We start from the raw sequence: 19,536 nt of genomic DNA, 5'->3' as shown, positions 1-19,536 counted from the left end.
GCGATGTTGTAGTCGTTTCGGCTACTGATGTTGTGTATGCCTACTTTGTGTTTGCATGCACTAATGTTACGTGTTTGGGTTGTACGTGTGCTCGACCCTGATGTTATTATTTGGACGGTATTTATAGGGATATAAATATATGGATGTATATAGATGTCTAAGTACGAATACTTAGTGTTGATGATGGCCTAACTATTCGTGTCCCGTATTATATTTTAAACTCTTGGAATGTTTATAATCCAGTTTTTATATTTAAACTCTTGGAATGTTTTATAATCTCGTTTTTATATTTAAAATCTTGGAATATTTTATAATCCCGTTTTTATATTTAAACTCTTGGAATGTTTTATAATCTCGTTTATATATTTTAAACTCTTGGAATGTTTTATAATCCCGTTTTTATACTTAAACTCTTGGAATGTCTTATAATCTCGTTTCTATAGTTAAACTTTTGGAATGTTTTATAATCCCGTTTTTATGTTTAAACTCTTGGAATGTTTTATAATCTCGTTTATATATTTAAACTCTTGAAATGTTTTATAATCCCGTTTTGATATTTAAACTCTTGGAATATCTTATAATCTCGTTTTTATATTTAAAACTCTTGGAATGTTTTATAATCCCGTTTTTATATTTAATCTCTTGGAATGTCTTATAATCTCGTTTTTATATTTAAACTCTTGGAATGTTTTATAATCTCGTTTTGATATTTAAACTCTTGAAATGTTTTTAAACGAATTTATATAGCTTGCTAGCAATGGTAGGCCTTGGGATGTTATATATATATATATATATATATATATATATATATATGTATATACATTATTTCTTGGCCTATATTTGGCGATGTTGTAGTCATTTCGACTACTGATGTTGTGTATGCCTACTTTGTGTTTGCATGCACTGATGTTACGTGTTTGGGTTGTACGTTTGCTCGACCCTGATGTTGAGCCGTGATCGGGTCAAATATATTACTTGGGGAAGACCCGGGGTGAGGAGGCCCGTATCACGTGCTTGGATGTATGAGCCGGGATCGGGTCAAATATATTACTTGGGGAAGACCCGGGGTGAGGAGGCCCGTATCTCGTGCTTGGATGTATAAGCTGTGACCGAGTCAAATATATTACTCGGGTTTGACTCGTGGTGGAGAGGCTCGTGTCACATGCTTAGGTCTTACCGCGTCCGGGTCAAATATATTACTCGAGTCTTGACTCGGGGTGGGGAGGCCCGTGTACGTGTGTTCGACGATGATTGTATTAATTGGTGAATTATATATAATTTATTTTATTTATATCTTCTCTATTGTTTATAACTATAGCTTTGAAATAAAGTATGAATTATTGTTTATAAAAACTTGAACTCACTCAGCTTAAGCTGACTTTGTGAGTATGTTAGATTGACTTTCAGGTTGAGGATTAGAGATTTCCACTTGGACGTGCTAGAGACTACTCGGACGGTTGAAGGCACATCTAGTCGAAGAATTAATAATGCAAACTGTTTCTTTTAAATTATTACCATAAGTATTTAAATTTTAATTTTGGTCACTTTCCCTGGCTTTGGGAATTTTGATGTTATCTATTCCGCTGTTTACTACTCTGAACTGATTTTAATAAGATGAACATATTTGGTTTTAAATTTTTGTGAATTTGTGGATGTGATTACCAACTGTAGGATTCCCGGGATTCGGGGTCTTACACTAGTCTATACGGGGATTTGGCTATTGGAGCGGTTCCGGGTACTAAATCTATTCTAAATTCAACATCACGCTCTGGTGGTATTCCTGGTAATTCTTCTGGAAATACATCAAGAAATTCTGAGACAATTGATACATCTTCTAATTTCTTCTCTTTAGGTTCTTCCGTTACATACACCATGAATGCTAAACATCCTTTACGTAGACATTTACTAGCTTTAATCATCGAGATTAAGCTAACATGACCTCCATCTTTGTCTACGACTATTTGAATTGTCTTCCCGTTTGCACAAATTTCAATTGCTTTCTTATCACATAAGATACGGGCTTGATTATCAGATAACCAGTCCATACCTAAAACAATATCAAAGCCTGCCAATGTCATGGGTAACAGCTGGACAGGTATGACATGTCCTGATAATAGAATTTTACCCTTGTTCAATACTTCAGATATTTTAAATTGATTACCGTCGGCTGTTTCTACTATGAGGGATTTGTTTAATTTAACTGAGGGTTCGTTTAATAGACTACAAAATTTCTTATCTATAAAACTTTGATTTGCACCCGAGTCAAACAAAACTCTAGCATAAACATTATTAACGAGAAACGTACCGGTTATGACTTCCGGCATCTCAGCTGCCTTCTCAGTGTTGAGCACAACAACGCGTGCATTTCCTTTCCTATCTTCATTCTTGGTTCCACTACCACTTGCACTTTCTCCTCCAGTCTTTCTCTTCGGACATTCATTTTGAAAATGTCCTGTTTCTCCACAACCATAACAAGCAATCTTATTCTTCCAACAATCAGTGGTTGCATGACTCACTTGCTTACAATTGGTACAGGTAACTGACTGATTGAACCTGCACCTTCCGAAGTGTCTTCGGTTACATATCTTACATAACGGAATTGGTGATTGAGAATTCTTCTTCTCCCCACGATATGGTTTCTTGTTGTCCCTTTCATTTTTCTTAAACACAACCTCCCTCTTGAAGGTATTTTCTTTCTTTTCTTCTTCACGGGTTCTGATTAATCCATTCATCATATATCCAGCCAACTCCATGGCTGAATCAATGGTTTGAGGCAGAGATGATCTGACCATATCTCTAATCTCTTTTGGCAAACCCCAGATATAACGAGTGACCTTGTTATTTTCTGGCGTTACTAAGTGTGGTACTATCCTATAATACTCCAAGAACTTAGTATTGTAGTCCTTAAGATTTGTCCTAGCAACTCTATGATTTAAAAATTTGATTTGAATTTCATCTTTTTCGTTCATCGGGTAAAACTTCCTGGTTACAAGATCCTTGAATTCTTCCCAACTCAGCTTGTACATATTTAATCTACCCTTGGCTTGAATAAGGGTATTCCACCATTGTAGAGCTTCGCCTTTGAATGATTGGGAGGAATACTGAATTGCTTCTTCCTCAGAGCACTTACTAATGACATTAATGGCTTCCATTTCTTCAAGCCATCCCAGTGCAGCAATAACACCATCGCTTCCATCAAAATTCTTGGACTTAAACATCTGGTATGTCTTGTAACTAAAACCTTTCTTAGTCTTCTGTTTCTTGGTTTTCTTCTCCTCATAATCGCTATCAGCGTTAGAGCTGACATGTTCTTCTTCTTCTTTTTCTTCTTTTTCTTCTTCTCGCTTAGACTTTAGATTTCTCATTGCTCGATGTTTCCTTCTTCCTCATAGTCTCAAGCATAGCTGGAAAAGCTTCGGCAATTCCTCTTGCAATCAGTTCTTGCATATCTTCTTTTCTCACAAATTGATCATCAGCAGGAGGGGTAACATTCACTTCCTGATTTTCGACAACTTGGTTATCGACATTTTTCTTCAGTCTCCCTCTCGTGTTTTGATGAGGGTCCACTATTGACTTCAACGTTCGAATTTCCTCTTTTTGACATTCTAAAGACGAGAAAATAGGAGGTAACTATTAGTTACTATTTCTAAGAATTATTGAAAAGCATATATATCTTATCCGTACTTTCATACACTTAAATTGGTTAAAGCCTAAGTAAAATACTTAATTCGCTAAAACCGATGGCTCTAATACCAACCTGTCACACCCCCGCCTTCGGGCCTAGGCGTGTGACTCACAGTTGGTACCACTTTTGTCAATTTATCAAAGTTTGCAGCGGAAAATATTAATTTAAAATATTTAATTTCATAATAAAGGGATTTAAACACCCTTGATCGTTTTTACAAAATTTCTTGTTTAAGAACAAGTTTAATATATATATGCTTCATTACAAAATTTGCTGAGCCATCAGCTGTAAACTATGCCTAGTGTTCTTCTATATCCACTGGCATATCCATCACTATTCCTTACTCCTGGTTACCTGAAACTAGTTTCAAAATACGTCAGCTATATGCTGATGAATACGCTGACTCAATAAAACATTTTCACAATTCGTAATGCCACAACACCAATAGTGTTCAACGACTCAGTGGGTCTCAATCCCATCTCATCGGAACTAAACATACGCACAAACCACATAATCGGACTTCACTCGCCCTAGAGAGAGTCACTTGCCTCATGGTCAGTATGTTTGTAGTGTGCCCACTACAGTACATATATGTAAGGATCCAGACACATGTGTATTTTAGCCTGAGTGTTTAGTACTACCTTGTATCAAAACGTTTTAGAGGATTTGAACCAACCCTCATGCAATATTTCCATAACTCTTTTACATATGGATAACAGTCCATAGTTTCAAAGAGTAAATATCTTTTCAAAATATATAGTACATAGACGTATTCACGTCATAAAACATTTCACACTATAAAAAGGTTTGGACGTATTCACCTTTTGTTGATTTCAAGATTTCTCACCAACAGATGTTTGATCTTTATCTCGGACCTATAGTACTAGTATAACATTCTATAAATAACTAGATCTACAATCTAGCTATAAACCTTAAGTCTATTTGCATAACCTTTACCTTGATATTCATTTCATTTTACAAAACATTTATATGCTACGTTTCTTCATCATGAAGAAACGTATATATATCAAGTTTCTTCTTACATAAGTAATATCTTTATAAAAATAAAGAGCAACATTTCATCAATAATCTTATCTTATGAAAGCTTATATTTCACTTACTTACTTGATCAAGGTATAGACTATACCCTTGACTAGGGTCCAGGCTATATAATAATAAAATAATAACTTAAGCAGAATCCCTACCTTACGCGGGTATTTTGATTTGCCTAAGCCTTGTACAAGTAGCACTTCTACTTAAACCGTCAGAACCTTGTTTCAAACTCGCTTAACCACTCGACGGAGCGTTAGAACTTCAATTCATGCACGTTTTACGAGAAATCAGAGTCTCGGAACCTTACGATCGTCTGGAACGCCTCCCTAGGTTATGTGTGTGTAAAGAAAGGTGTTTTTGGGATGAGAATGCTTCAAATCCGTAGTCCCCTTTATAGGCAAAGTTTTGGGGACCGTCGCGTAGCGCGACGCCGCAATTCACAAGATCTTGCCACGTGTTGACACGTGGTTGATCCGGTTACTTAACCGGGTCATCACGTAGCGCGATACCCCCTTCCTTCTGGACCATCGCGTAGCGCGACACCCCTTTTTCTAAACTCATGGGAAACTGCATCGCGTAGCGCGATGATCTAGTCTGTATACCCGTCGCGTAGCGCGATGTGTCTGGAAATCAGAATTTTTATTTTTAGTCCTTGAACTTTAGTATCTTGTCACTTCTTGGTCGATCTTTCATAGTTCAAAAATACTAAAGCGGCCCTTACGCGGCTCGCGGCGATGCGAGCGTGCCAAGTGTGCCATCAAAACGCCACATTACGCCCATCGCCCGAGTCGGAGTCCGTGCGCGTGCGCGTCGGGTGCTTCGCACCCTCCGTTAGGATTAGTGAGAGTGGTTAGCCCCATAAGAACATTACCATGGAAAACTCGTTCCTTATAAAGTGCTTTTATTTCTTTCCCACTTTCCATGTGGGATGGAGTTTCCTTACTTAGTCCCTTAACATAATATGGTTTCTTTTCTTTCTCATCCTTTTTCCCATTACCTTTCTCATAATTATTTTTGGTCATTTATCTTTATAAACTTGTCAAATTTGGACCTAAACTTTGTGGGTGTTACATGCGTTTTTAGTTGGTGTCGCTTAAATTCGTTACGATACCGGAACTAAATCTAAAACTCAATTTTCTTAAATTATTATACTTAAAAAAACTTTAAAAAAATCTAGATTGAAAAGCTTTTTAAAAACGGCACACCAAAATTAAAAGAATAAATAGAAAGTAAAAAAGAGCCACCAAAATTAAAAGAACAAACATATAAAAAAATAAATGATGCACATGAAAAGCTAAAGGGATTCAAACCCTGACAACTTAACCACAAAGAAATTTACAAATAACAGTTCAGCCAACACACCAACACTACCAAACTTGTTTATATGATGAAACTAAATATATAAATATAAAACATTGGGTTTCTAAAAAGGAATTTGTGACATTGGCACCACCATTTGATCTTTATCTATATATAGTTTTTAAAAGGAATATATATAATATTAAATCTTTAGGATAACACAAAAATAGCCACGTCATGTTTGTGTAACAGATAAGGATTATGCTTCTACACGTTATATACAAGCATGCAAACATATACTCAAATCATTTAAAAAAAATAGCGGTAAAAGTATTAGCTAGGTGTATAGCTGTTAAGTACTAAATGTACCAGTTTGGTTAATTCGGTTTTGTGGTAGCACGTGGCCATAACCCAACAGAAAAAGAGGGCTATTATCGAAGATAGAATTAACCAAACTGGCCGGGTAACCATATTTTTCATCGGTTAATTAGTCAGTTTTCTCATAATCAAGTTGTAAAGAAATCAGTACCTTCAAGTAAAGCAGTTGGATGAGCAGAGGGGTTAGGACCTTTAGGGCCAACTTTTCTTTAAAGTAGTATACGAAGTTGAACACTGTTTGAATTTTGGAAATTATTCAAGCGATTAACTACAATCAACTTTAATAGCATAACAGCACACTTCATCACAGTCGCCTAAAATTTTGAAATTCAAAAATGTACGTAATGAATCAGCATATGGTATGACAAGTAAAAACCTTAAAATGTACTCTTAACAATCATTAAAATCAAAACGATTACAATAAAGTGACAGGCAAACGGGCAACAATTAATTGCACGTACGTACCCCATCGGGTTTGTTGTGCCATATTTGTTATTTATTATTTGAGCTTATGTATTAGATAGATTTCTCTATCATATAATATTAGTTTAGCTTCTGTTTAACTTTTTCCGTTGAGTCGTAGGCCACTTGCTTGTAAATGCCTGCTAGGCCGGCCCATTATGGCCCGTAATGAAACCCTAGTTCCATGTGTATAAATAGTTTACTATTCATCTAGACACCACAACTTTCTTGACACTCTGTCTCTCTCTATACGTGTACTATTTTCTCTCTCTCTCTCTCTATATATATATATATATATGGTTTTACTACTTTTGATTCGAGATCCGAGTGATTCTAGTGATTTCCGCTCACTTAGAGATGGCAAAATAAATGGGTTGGATTGGATTGGTTGATGAGTCAGAATGTATTTGTGCCAAGATGGGTATGAGTCAGGATGATTTTTTTTTTTAAATGTTTGGATGGATATGAGTCAAGATGGGTTAAGTTAACCCATCTTGACCCAAGTAATTTAAAAACACCTCAAAAAAAATTCAAAAAATTAATTAAAAAGTAATAACTCAAATATAAATCAAAAACGAAAAAAGTAAAGCAATTAAAATGCTTTTCTATCGTCCTCGTTCATTATAAAAAAACCAGTACTGTCTCGGTTCAGGTTTGGTTTTTTTGGTTCAATTTTGTTTTTGTTTTTTTTTTTGTCGTTTCAATGTGTTTGGTTTATGTTCGGTTTTGATTTTTTTGGTTTTTGTTCGGTTTCGTGGGTTTTGTTTTGAAATATAATATGATGGAGTTTGTTTTAGACCTAACTCACAAACAAACCCATTCTAACCCATAAGCCATTAGCAATCTTCCAACCCATCTCTTGAAAAATTCTTTTGATCCATCCTGACCCATTTTGGTTTTAAAAGTTATCCATGTTGACCCAAAACAACCCATTTATGTTTGTTTTGCCACCCCTACGCTCACTAGTGTCACGAATTGATTCGAACAAGTTGCTAGATCCATTTTGAGAACCTACAGGTTTCATGGAAAAGGTCGTTGATGATGTATGCATAAAATGCCACATATATTCTACTCGTTTAAATCCCTAATTAATGATGTGAGTAAATATGGAAATGTATGCCAAAGACATGTGATATTTAATTATATATGTGTGTGTGCGCGTGCGGGCGCGCAATAATAATAATAGTATTAATTAGCTAGAGCATAAATCAGCTATATATCACACACACTTACACTTATAATGCATTCTTGAGTTTTTTATTTAAGGGTTTGGAAAAGAAAAGATAAGAAAATCTTTCTTGTTTCATTCTTAAGTTTTTTTTTTAAAAGAAAAGAAAGAGAATATAATGAAAAATTAGGCATTTTTTCCTCCAAAACTTTCCAGCCAAATATGACCTAATTGTGAAGGAAAAGTTTATATATTACTAATTTACCCATCTTTTCCTTCCTATCTAACTCAAGAATGAGGATATAATTGTAACCATACAATTTTTTTTTCTATCTTTTCCTTTCTATATAACTCAAGAATGTAATTAACACTTTCTTTTCTTTTAACTCGAGAATATCTTTTAAGTATATAATTTCTTTTTCTTTCTTCCCTTATCCAATCTTATCATTTATTTTCCTTATATTTTAAACCCGAGAATGCAGTGTTACAGTTAAACTTGGAAGTAATTGAAGATAACAAAAGTAAAAAACTAGCTGAAATTAGGTTGAATAGCGAAATGAAGAGGGGAGTGAAAAGGAGGTCCGGTGAAGGTCAATGTATCAGCTGTGGCATGAAGAACACAACTCATTATTAGGGAATTTGATTGAAGATAACAAAACAAACAAATCAGGTGTGTTCATGAAAAATTAATTTAAAAAGAAAAGAAAAGAAAGAAATTTATCACCAAGAGAAAACAAAGTTTCTGTTTCTATTGGACATCACCAAACCAAACAAAACACAACATTCAGATTGATTTTAGGGTTTCTATCGGTCAAAAAAAGAAAAGAGTTGGTACTCTGTTTTTAATCTGAAATTATGAAAACGAGTTAACTTAAAACCCACCCAAACAACGATTATGAGAAATAACAAAACAAATTTGATTGAAGACACACACACTTACACTTTTGAATCTAAACTTTCATGCTCTGATTTCGTTCTAAACTAGTGAAAAGCAAGACGAAGATATTGAAGCTCGAATATAGCTTAGCATCACATGAAAATAAACGATAATGGAGTTTCAGTGGAGTATAGTTACCGGCCGGCTGGAATGTATGTATGTATGTATGTATGTATGTATGTATGTATGAATTAATGATGATCTTCTTCTCCTGTGGCTTGCAAGCAAGGATATAAAAGAACAGGACAACGGTTTGCAGAAATGATGGAGAGAAAGAGAGAGAGACAGAGAGAATGTGAGATTTGCTCAAAGTTTTTTCATAATTTGGTGGTAGGATGGATGATATGTTGCTGCGACTAAGAGTGTGGCCGATTTCTATTCTCTGTTGTTGCACCACTTGACAGTTTGAGGGGACCATAAAGTATTTGATAAATATTATTATTATTATTTTCTATTTCATCAAAATTAAACTGAATTTGTGATCATTCTAATCAAGTTGCTTTTTCTATTTGCATGTTATATTTTCAACTTTGACTATTTGACATGGTCATTTTGGTATATTATTATTATTATTATTATATTTGTAATAATCTCTTACATAGGTTATCATACTATAGGGAAAGTGAATACAGGGCTGTCAAACACCTAATCTTAGACAGAAAACCTTTCAAAACTACGTCGTTTTGATTAAAGGTTATCAAAAATTAATTTGAAATGCTCCTATCCCTTACGGTTTTGTCCCAATTAATTAAAGAAAATAAAAAGTAATTAATAACTGAAATTAATTTTAATTACTAGTTTTTCTAATTGAAGCTAGAAACAATTAAAAAAACACACCTTAAAATGTTAGTTTTCAATCAAAACTGCAAGAGTCATGAAGAATCCCAAAAAAAAAGTAAAAGACATGGAAATTTCAAATTAATTTTGGTAACTTTTAATCAAAACAACATAGTTTTGAAAGGTTTTCCATCTAAGGTTAGTTGTATAACAGCACCGTATTTACTTTCCCCTTAACCAAATTAATGGATACGTTAGTTTTCATAAACTTATTGACAGGCTAATCCTAGAAAACTTCAAGCTTGTGATGCTGTCTTCATAAATAAGTCAATAACTTAGGTTAGTTCTATTTCAGATTCCTTATTCATCGCTAAATAATCAAGCAAATGGATTTGATGCAAACCAAAATTCATCAAAGAAGATATACAACTTTCCCTTTATAACAACTCGAACGTTAAATGTAAGTGTTGTATGGTCTTAACTAGATTCCAATGACATACTACACTTCTGGTCATAAGTTATCATAATTACGATCAAGATCCGCACCATCCACCATCAAATAACATATTTGGCCCTTGAACTGGATGCATGTTATTTATGTTAAATAAGCTTGAAACTTGAGCGAGTAGGGTGAGCAGTCAAGAAAGTCAACATCGCTTATATTATTGTGAATCACTATAGAATTATGTTTATAATTTAACATATTTAGATACCTAATTAACCAACAATAATAAACAAATGAACGATTTTCATTTCATACAATCATACCCAGGCCACAAGTAAAAGACCTGAAAACACATTTTCTGTCTTATTTTGTGTGCATGCTTGCACTTGCAACTATAAAACTAAGGGTTTCTTGACCTTAAAACAACGTGTGCTTCAAGTCTACATCTTGAGTTCTAACAAGAGCACAAAGTAATAAAAATATAAATAAAAACAAAAACACGAGTCGAAACAATGGCCACCTTAGACGTCATCGATAATGGCATCCAATATCTTTTTCTCGAGTTCATTTTCATCAATCCATTGGGAACTTTTGCGACGAAGGAGCTCGTTCTTCTCTTTCTTCTCCTCCAAGAACTTTTGCTGTCTCTTTTTGTGATATTCAAGCTTCTCGGCTCGTTCTTTTAACTGCAAACCACCAAATTTCAATAGGCATTGGTAATAAGTGAACTTACTTTCTCATAATAATTATAAACCAAGCGAGTCACTAAAGCTGAGGGGTGCGTCTATGTAGAACCAAACAAGCTTTGTTTACAACCAAAAGTTGTGTCTCTATCACGCAAATTGCAAAACAACCTATTTATCAAGTAAACGTTACATAGTTTTGTCATCCCTTTGGTGTTTTACATATAAATCTCATACAAACCCTAACTATGACCAAATTTGAACCAGAACAACATGAGGCACATGATTTTCCCCTTGCATTAGATTAGAACAGGCTCTAACTTCTAGAAACTATAAATATACAAACCCTACTAATTTGAATTTTCTGTCGAAATGTTGAAAATCTTGTCCGTGCTGACTGTGCATGATGTCTTTGAAGTTTGAACAAAGCAAACCAACTGATTTCTGTGTATTTGACCATGGCGGCACAGGGCACAAAAACTTTGAATGCACTATTGAAGCTATTCAGAAAAAAAGTATTCTTTAAACTATGGTAACAAAGAAGCCTAATGACAAAAGATTGACGCGGTATGATTAGTACTAAACTAACAATTTACATAAGAACGAATTATCAGATATAAATTGAAGTATTGAGCATTAAACTATGTCAAGATTTCTTTTCATGCAACAATATCAAGGTGTGACTCAGGCATTAAGATTGGTTGTGCTCGTGAATGCCTAGATAACAAGTTATAGGGTTTAGATATTTACACAATTTGAAAAGGTGCCTAACTGAACTACAGAGCCTTGTTGATCATCAAATTTTGAATAAAATATCATCAAAGATGCGAGTGATTTGAAACATAGAACCCTAAATTATATGAGTTCATGAGTTAATTAAACGCAGCAATTCCAGATTCTGAACCCTAAATCCTAACTGTATGCTTTCATGAATTAACTAAATGCAGCAATTCCATATTTCATGAATTAACTTAGTGCAACATTTCGCTAGTCAGGCATGGGAGCGATTAATTGGATACGAATTTATATGTAAATTTTCAAGCACACACACACACACACATATATATATATACCAAATTTTATAAACAAATATTTCAATTTTGACCGAATAGCGATTAATCGGTGACTAGTCTAGTCGGAGGGGTACCAACTAAATTAATTGGGGATTAATTGTATTTTTACAGCCATGGCAGCAGCAGCACATTCTGAGCCCTAAATCCTAACTGGTATTGATTCAGCAGGATTAATAATGAATAAGAAGGTAATAAAGCTTACCAGCATTTGGCGAAACTCGTGTTGAGCAACCTGCCTTTCAGCGGCCTTGGCCTTCTTCTCCGCCATCTTGGCAGCTCTCCGCTCCTCGCTTTCGATCCTCAACGCCTCCTTCTTAATATCATCCTTCCGTTGCCTCTCAATCCTCATTTGCTCCATTTCCTCAATGTACTCTTTCCTCACCGCCTTAACCTTCTTGGCGTACTCACGACGGAGCTGGTGGAGCTGAGCTTGAGCTTCCTTTGGATTGCTTGGCTGTTTCCAGCTGTTGAGGTAATTGTTAGGGGAGTGATACTCCTGGTTGCGGTGGTGGTCGTTGTGGTGAGACGCGGTGGATGCGGATCGGCGGTGGACGGTTTTTAGTGACGACCAACGGAGGAATAACCGTGAGGTCGACATTTGACGACGACGGCGTTACTGAGGGTTTTGGAACCTTTGTTAAAACAGGTTTTTAAGTGGGTATTGTTTTGTGACACAAGACTTTGATGTGCTTCGTTTTCGCCGCCTAAGTTTTTTTTTTTTTTTTCTTAGACTCAAGTTGAGTCACTCAACGACTCAATCCATCCACTACAACTATTGAAGGAATTTATAAATTATTGGATGTGACTTTGAGTGTAAACTATAGGGTAAAAAGAGAAATTATAGTGATTTTCTATAAATTTCGGAAAACTTTGTTTATCAATATTTATTTTTTTAATATTTGCTGAATTGGTTGTGAGTAGAGGAAAATGAAAACTGTGATGATAAAAGTATAAGAAAGTATTATTTAATTGAACAGCAGAGAGAAGTGTTGTATTTTTAGTGTAATTATAGAGATAGAGATGAGGGATGGGTTAGGAATGCTCTTATATACGTAAAAACTCGAATACTCTAAATTTTTATTTCTTTCCCCGGTATTTTGTAAATGTTTCGATCCATAATCCCAAATTCCCAATCTTCAGTTCTTTACATATAATCAGATCCGTCACCAACCGAGCGGTGAGCTTCAGGCCAAGTGCGTGTAGTATGTAGCTCCGAGTATGCAAAAGCAATCACGCTATTGTTCCAGGTCAAATAATTATGTCGTAAAGACCAACATGTTAACTAATTGTTTATGTCTTGGTTGATAGATATTAAATAATACCTCGTGCATAGCAGGCTTGATAACCAAATATATGTCTTTAGAGCATAGTAGAATATCGTACACATATGCATGTCATTTGTGGTAGAGTGATTGGAGATCTCTCGCTTTCACTCATATGAAAGGAATCCCTATCGTTTACCCATCAATAAATGTACCATTTGTTACAAAGAAAGGAGACAAACTCATAAACCTTTTTTTTTATGCAAGTCATCTCAAGGCTTCACATCCAAACAATTGGGTATCCAATTAAAGCGTAGAAATATATTCGCATCACCTGCTTACTAAAACCACAAACGGAATGGTCAATCACAAATTCAATAAAGTTTTTAAAACTGCACTACAATAATCCAGCAAAAAAAAATCTAGGTTCGTTGACCGTCAAATCTTTTATTGTAAGAGATCCAACGGCATTATTTCACCATTGAAATTGTCATAGATATAGTAATTAAGCTAATATAAGTTTAGTTACCTATTTAATTTTATAATTAAGCTAATATATAAGTTTAATTACCATAATTGTGTTACTAAAATAAAGGTAGACATGTCACAAACTATAAACCACGTGAGTGACGATATCAATAATCAATTACTTTTATCGGCACATAAGTTTGATATAATTCCTTGTAACCCCAAAACTCAAAAAACATTCACTCACTGCTTCTCCAACCTCAACAGCACACCCATCCATCAAATATCATTCAGATCCACCACCTGAATTCAAGTCCAGTGCAATCCAATCTCCAATAGTTGCTGTAAATGAGGAGGTAACTAACACCAAGCACGCACTCACCTAATCTGCTCGTCAATGTGTGTGATCTAAATATAAATATACCATGTCTTGTTACAGGCCTGGAGAATTCAAAAAATTGCATCATAACCGACAACAACCTAAAGGTGGACTTAAACTCGCTATCGCAGCGCTTTTACTCATTGCGCCCACGCTCTATTTCGTTATCTCTTATTCTTCAGCCTTTGATTCGCCAGCTGAGGTCAATTGATTTTCATTGCAGACTAATTACTGTTCTTTGACCTAACCTAACCTAACCTAATAATGTGTTCATTCTGCATCATGTATTAGTATGCAAATAAGTTGTTGACCTACCTTTTTATAAAATTATAACTGCACTTGATTTTTAACTACTATTACTACATGTATGGCTGGCTCTAAGGATGCTACAAGCTGCTAATATAATGATTGTTAGATGAATAAAGCTATTTACATCTGAATTCGTTTGATTGAAATGTTGCAGAGTTAGTATTATTGTTGTTGAATTTGACCTAATAATGTGCTGTTATTATTATTAGCATTGGTTCGGTAGATTGAGATGTTATTTTTTGTTTTCTACATCATGTGCTAGGCTAATAAGTCGAGCTGCATTTTTATTGAAATTTTAGTTTCATTTGATTTTTAACTAGTAGAAGATTACATGTATGGCTTAAGTTAGTGGCTATTCGATTAGCTTTGTATGGTTCGTGCTACAAGTTAATATAATGATTGCTAGATCAATAAAGCTATTAACAGAATAGGGAAAATTTGTGTGGTTTTGTGAAATGGATTTAGTTATTTGGCGTTTATGGCAGTAGGTGAATATCGTTGACAAGCGTATTGATGTAGTTTACCATTATTGTTGATGAATTTTGACCTAATAATGCATGGTAATGCATTGGTTTCAGTAGATTCCTAGGTTATTTTGTTATGTACATGATGCATCATGCAAATAAATTGAGCTGCATTTTTATAAACTCTTAGTTTCATTTGATTTTTATGTACTAGAAGATTACATGCCTGCCTTAAATTATTGGCTACCGGATTAGTTTATCACGGTTGACGCTTTAAGTTAACATATTGCCAGATGAGTAAAGCTATCAAGAGAATAGGGAATATTTGTGTAGTTTTATGAAATGGATTTAGTTATTTGGCATTTATGGCAGTAGGTGAACATCCGTGACAAGTGTATTGATGTAGTGTTTACTTGGTATTAAGAGGATTGATAGAACTGTAAGAAGACTTCAGGAATAAAACCTGTTTGGATTCATCAAGACAGATAGGTTATGGGTCCAAAATACATGCCAATAAACGAACCATCATTATTATACATGTATAAGAGTATAAGAAGATCAATGCACTTGAAGAAGAATATAAGTTCTAGATTAAATGTAGAAGAAAATAAGAGCTCTCAGTTGAGTCATCAATAAATGAACTACGAACCTATCATTTTCATACATATATATGAGCACAAGAAGATCAATTTACATAGTTTTGTTTCATGGCCACTACTATAGCTTTTTCACTTGTATACTTATAGACTTGATTTCCACTTTTTAAACAGATTGATGTGCAGAAACTTTGGGATACTGCTGATTCTGATGGTTGGATACCGTCCTCTGTTCCAAGATCAGACTGGCCTCGTATGTACTTTTGATGTTTTGATTTATTTGCATCTTGCCAAAGTACTTGTACTTTAATACCTTTTTATTTATTGTGACTTCTTACTATTCCTTAATACTTGTAGCACCTCCAAGTGAGAGCAATGGGTACCTGCGTGTCCGTTGTAATGGTGGTCTAAATCAGCAGAGGACAGCAGTAAGTTTCTTATAAATTTTCAAAGTTAAAAGCTCCACTTTATTAAAAAAAATGTAAAACTTGTTGATTTTTATCATGCTTAAGACTGTATCCTTTAATAATAAGCAATTTTATTGCATGTTTTTTAACAAAAGTTATGATTGAGGAAATTATAATCATAACCTTATGCATATATTTGAGAAGCCGTTAAGACGAGAGCTTGATCATCTATATATCTATTCTACTCATTCATTAGCATTATGAAATTGAGGATTTAACTTTATGTAGATCTGTAACGCGGTTCTTGCTGCACGAATAATGAATGCCACCCTTGTGCTGCCTGAACTGGATGCAAATTCATATTGGCACGATGACAGGTACATCTAGAATTATTTAATACCGTTTAACCTAATTCTGAAATTAATTACTTAATCTTAATATTTATTGTTTTTTAAGATTTTCATAAACATATCGGTTGCTCTTTCTTGCTCATGTACAGCGGTTTCCAGGGCCTTTATGATGTTGACCATTTTATCAAGACACTGCAAAATGATGTACGAATCGTAGAAAGCATTCCTGAGATTAAGAAAAATGGAAAGACAAAAAAGATAAAAGCTTTTCAGGTGTGTTTCATATGCACTTAAAACGCCATCATATTCATCAAATTTGACCTGTAAATGAACCGAATATTTCTGTGAACTGTTTGTCAGGAAGCTCGTTTATGTTGTGTATTTAGAAAACAAACGATAATGAACAAAAAAATTGTTCATTTAGTTAAACTAACTAGCATGAACACATATAGTTTGTTCATTTATGTTCGTGATATCTTGATCAAGTCACCAAAGAAAATAGGAATGGAGATTTAGAGGACCAGAAGAAATTATAAAGAGAGATATTAGACCATTTTCATAATTTTCCTTCATGCCTTTGAAACACATATGTTTAGCTTTTTGTAGCCTTACTACTGGAAATAAACTACCCATGCAATAACACACTAGCCCACGACCTACACTACATGTAAATGCAAAACCAATAAAAAAATTAACTAAAGTAAATGCAGTGGAAGTCCATGTGCTTCCGCTTAAGGAGGCAAGTAATAATTGTTCGTTTATGTTCGTGACTTCGTTCGTTTACGTTCACTTATGTCCGTTAGGTATCTTTGTTAAGTTCTTTCGCTAATATATTCATTTAGATTTTTTTGACTCGTTACAACTTAGTCGAGTTTAACAAATTTTTAGGCCCAACCCGTTGTTCGTCACATTACTATTAACTGATTTTAGCTCAGTCATGTTCGTTCGTGAACGGTTCGCTTATACTATTAACAAATGAACATAAACGAACAAGGACACATTTATTTTCATTACGAATGAAGTCACGAACACAAACAAGAAAACCCCGTTTCTTTTATTGTTCGTGTTCGATAGTTTGTCAGTTAAAGTTAAACGAACACACGCGAACATGCTCTGTTTTGTTTGTTTAGTTTGTTTACAATCCTACATCAAATTAGTGGCAAACACAAGTTAACATCAATTTTATTATTATTATTATTTTTTTGTAGCTTCGACCACCTAGAGATGCTCCTATAAACTGGTACACAACAACTGCTTTGGAGAAAATGAAAGAACATGGTGCTATATATCTCACCCCTTTTTCTCATAGATTAGCCGAAGAGATTGACAACGCTGAATATCAACGGTTAAGATGCAGGGTCAATTATCATGCCCTTGTGTTTAAACCACATATTATGGAATTAAGCCACAAAATAGTTAATAAACTTCGATCACAAGGTCATTTCATGTCAATTCATCTTCGGTTCGAAATGGATATGCTGTCCTTTGCAGGGTAAGTTATCATATGGTACTATATTCATGGTACTATATTCTTCATTCTAGATTTCTATTCGCTTAATATTATTATGAGTTATGATAATGGTCCTTGTGTCATAATAAGAGATGGCAAAATTGGCAGTTAGGCAGGCCAGTAACGGGTCAAAATTGGTTCTAGTAAAAGTGTAATTATAGCACGGGTCGAAACAGGTCAGGTCGACCCATGATAGTTAATGCAGTTACATAATACTGGTAGAAAGAAAATACTACATGATTAGAGGTGTAAACAAGACGACCCCGAGCCCAACTCGACTAGGCTCGAGCTCGGCCCGTTTGACTTACAAGAGCTCGAGCTCTGCTTGTTTCGAGCACTTTTCTATATAATTATTTATTTATTTATATCCATGTATAATTATTTTATATATTTTTAACTATTATTTTTACATAAAACATAGTATATGTTCTTTACTTATATTTATTATAATTTTATATATAATAATTATTATTATTTAAATATATTTGTAATATTTAATTAAAAATTTTATAAATAATATGCCTGTTTAGGCTCGCAAGCCGGCTTGAGCTCGATAAGCTCGGGCTCATTTATTAAACAAAGCTATTTTAAGGCTCAAGCTCGCTGCTCGCGGTCGTTTAAGCTCGGCTCAATTCGAGCTCTTAACGAGCCAATCTCGAGTAGCTCACGAGTCAGCTTGGTTCGTTTACACTTTTATGCATGATTACAATAATAATCATCTACTTTTCTTAAGCAATTCTAGAGATTTTAAGCATCACTTCACATGACTTTTGAGTTCTGACCAATTGACCCATGGCAAAAAACTCATACTCTAGTCTAAATATTTGTTCCTATTTGCAGGTGTTTTGATATATTTACACCTTCAGAGCAAAAGATATTGAAAAAGTATAGAAAAGAAAACTTTGCTGAAAAGAAACTTATTTATAGTGAAAGACGCTCTATTGGAAAATGTCCGTTAACTCCAGAAGAAGTACCTCCAATTTACCCTAACTGTCTTAACTAATCCAAGGTTATTAATTTCAAACAAAAATAACGTATTTCTTTTTAAATATTTCTAGGTGGGTTTAATCTTACGCGCACTGGGCTTCCATAACTCAACTCGTATCTACTTAGCAGCCGGTGAACTTTTCGGTGGTGAACGGTTTATGAAACCATTCAGGTCCATGTTTCCTTTACTTGAAAATCATAGCACCGTGGATTCATCGAAAGAGTTAGCCGACAACACACAGGGGTTAATCGGGTCGGCCGTTGATTATATGGTTTGTCTTTTATCAGACATCTTTATGCCCACATATGATGGCCCCAGTAACTTTGCCAATAACTTATTGGGCCACCGCCTCTATTCCGGGTTCCGGACCGCGATTCGGCCCGATAGGAAAGGGCTTGCACCTGTTTTTATTGAGCGGGAAAAGGGGCATGTTGCGGGTTTTGAAGAGGCGGTTAGGCGTGTAATGGTTAAAACAAATTTTGGTGGGCCACATAAGCGGGTGTCGCCCGAGTCGTTTTATACGAATTCGTGGTCAGAATGTTTTTGTCTAAAGTCGGCTGTAAATCCTGCTGATAGATGTCCGAGTGATGATATGATTAGTAACTTGGATAGCAAGGAACACGACAGTTGATTAAATGTTAGTTGAAATCCCCACTATGATTCTTTTTTGAGGCAAAATGACGACCCCAAGATACCTTTTGTTACAATCTAGTTCGGGTTTGATGTGTATTAGAGTCTATAGAAGCCGGCTTTAAGGTTATGAAAACATTGATTTTAGTATATTGTTTGGTCGCACACGTTTTCTAGAGGTATCTACTTGACATGAGATATCTATGAAGGTAC

At 34.7% G+C, this 19,536-nt stretch overlaps 3 protein-coding genes across 3 annotated transcripts; 1 reads left to right on the top strand and 2 right to left on the bottom strand.

The window, feature by feature from the left end:
- Window positions 1–1,691: 1,691 nt before the first annotated feature.
- LOC143611584 (uncharacterized) lies at window positions 1,692–3,365 on the bottom strand. The gene is made up of 2 exons (XM_077085773.1): window positions 2,306–3,365; window positions 1,692–2,107 (listed from the first exon to the last, which is right to left on the bottom strand). Exons 1-2 carry the CDS (start codon window positions 3,363–3,365, stop codon window positions 1,692–1,694), a joined length of 1,476 nt encoding a protein of 491 aa, XP_076941888.1.
- A 7,170-nt stretch (window positions 3,366–10,535) lies between these two features.
- LOC143611583 (uncharacterized) lies at window positions 10,536–12,558 on the bottom strand. Its single transcript, XM_077085772.1, has 2 exons — window positions 12,163–12,558; window positions 10,536–10,890 (listed from the first exon to the last, which is right to left on the bottom strand). Exons 1-2 carry the CDS (start codon window positions 12,556–12,558, stop codon window positions 10,726–10,728), a joined length of 561 nt encoding a protein of 186 aa, XP_076941887.1. The 3' UTR covers window positions 10,536–10,725.
- Window positions 12,559–14,115: 1,557 nt separating this feature from the next.
- On the top strand, window positions 14,116–19,324 carry LOC143611582 (O-fucosyltransferase 1-like). Its single transcript, XM_077085771.1, has 8 exons — window positions 14,116–14,271; window positions 15,613–15,691; window positions 15,796–15,866; window positions 16,134–16,222; window positions 16,345–16,468; window positions 17,404–17,687; window positions 18,546–18,675; window positions 18,764–19,324. Exons 1-8 carry the CDS (start codon window positions 14,116–14,118, stop codon window positions 19,322–19,324), a joined length of 1,494 nt encoding a protein of 497 aa, XP_076941886.1.
- The last annotated feature ends 212 nt before the right edge of the window (window positions 19,325–19,536 follow it).

This window comes from Bidens hawaiensis, unplaced genomic scaffold (assembly GCF_021521415.1).
Source record: "Bidens hawaiensis isolate Kalapana, Puna unplaced genomic scaffold, B.hawaiensis_p1.1 tig00031738_1, whole genome shotgun sequence".
NCBI classification, from domain to species: Eukaryota; Viridiplantae; Streptophyta; class Magnoliopsida; order Asterales; family Asteraceae; genus Bidens; species Bidens hawaiensis.
Note: the sequence above shows the minus strand (reverse complement) of the source record. Positions and strands in the feature narration are given on the sequence as shown.

Excerpts from the sequence above, each read along its gene's own strand:
- LOC143611584 (XM_077085773.1), bottom strand. The coding sequence starts at position 3,365 with ATGAGAAATCTAAAGTCTAAGCGAGAAGAAGAAAAAGAAGAAAAAGAA. Across the intron at positions 2,108-2,305 it reads GATGCCGGAAGTCATAACCG|GACATGTCATACCTGTCCAG; the intron begins GTACGTTTCTCG and ends TTCTATTATCAG.
- LOC143611583 (XM_077085772.1), bottom strand. The coding sequence starts at position 12,558 with ATGTCGACCTCACGGTTATTCCTCCGTTGGTCGTCACTAAAAACCGTC. Across the intron at positions 10,891-12,162 it reads ACGAGTTTCGCCAAATGCTG|TTAAAAGAACGAGCCGAGAA; the intron begins GTAAGCTTTATT and ends GGTGGTTTGCAG.
- LOC143611582 (XM_077085771.1), top strand. The coding sequence starts at position 14,116 with ATGTCTTGTTACAGGCCTGGAGAATTCAAAAAATTGCATCATAACCGA. Across the intron at positions 14,272-15,612 it reads CCTTTGATTCGCCAGCTGAG|ATTGATGTGCAGAAACTTTG; the intron begins GTCAATTGATTT and ends CTTTTTAAACAG. Across the intron at positions 16,223-16,344 it reads TCATATTGGCACGATGACAG|CGGTTTCCAGGGCCTTTATG; the intron begins GTACATCTAGAA and ends GCTCATGTACAG.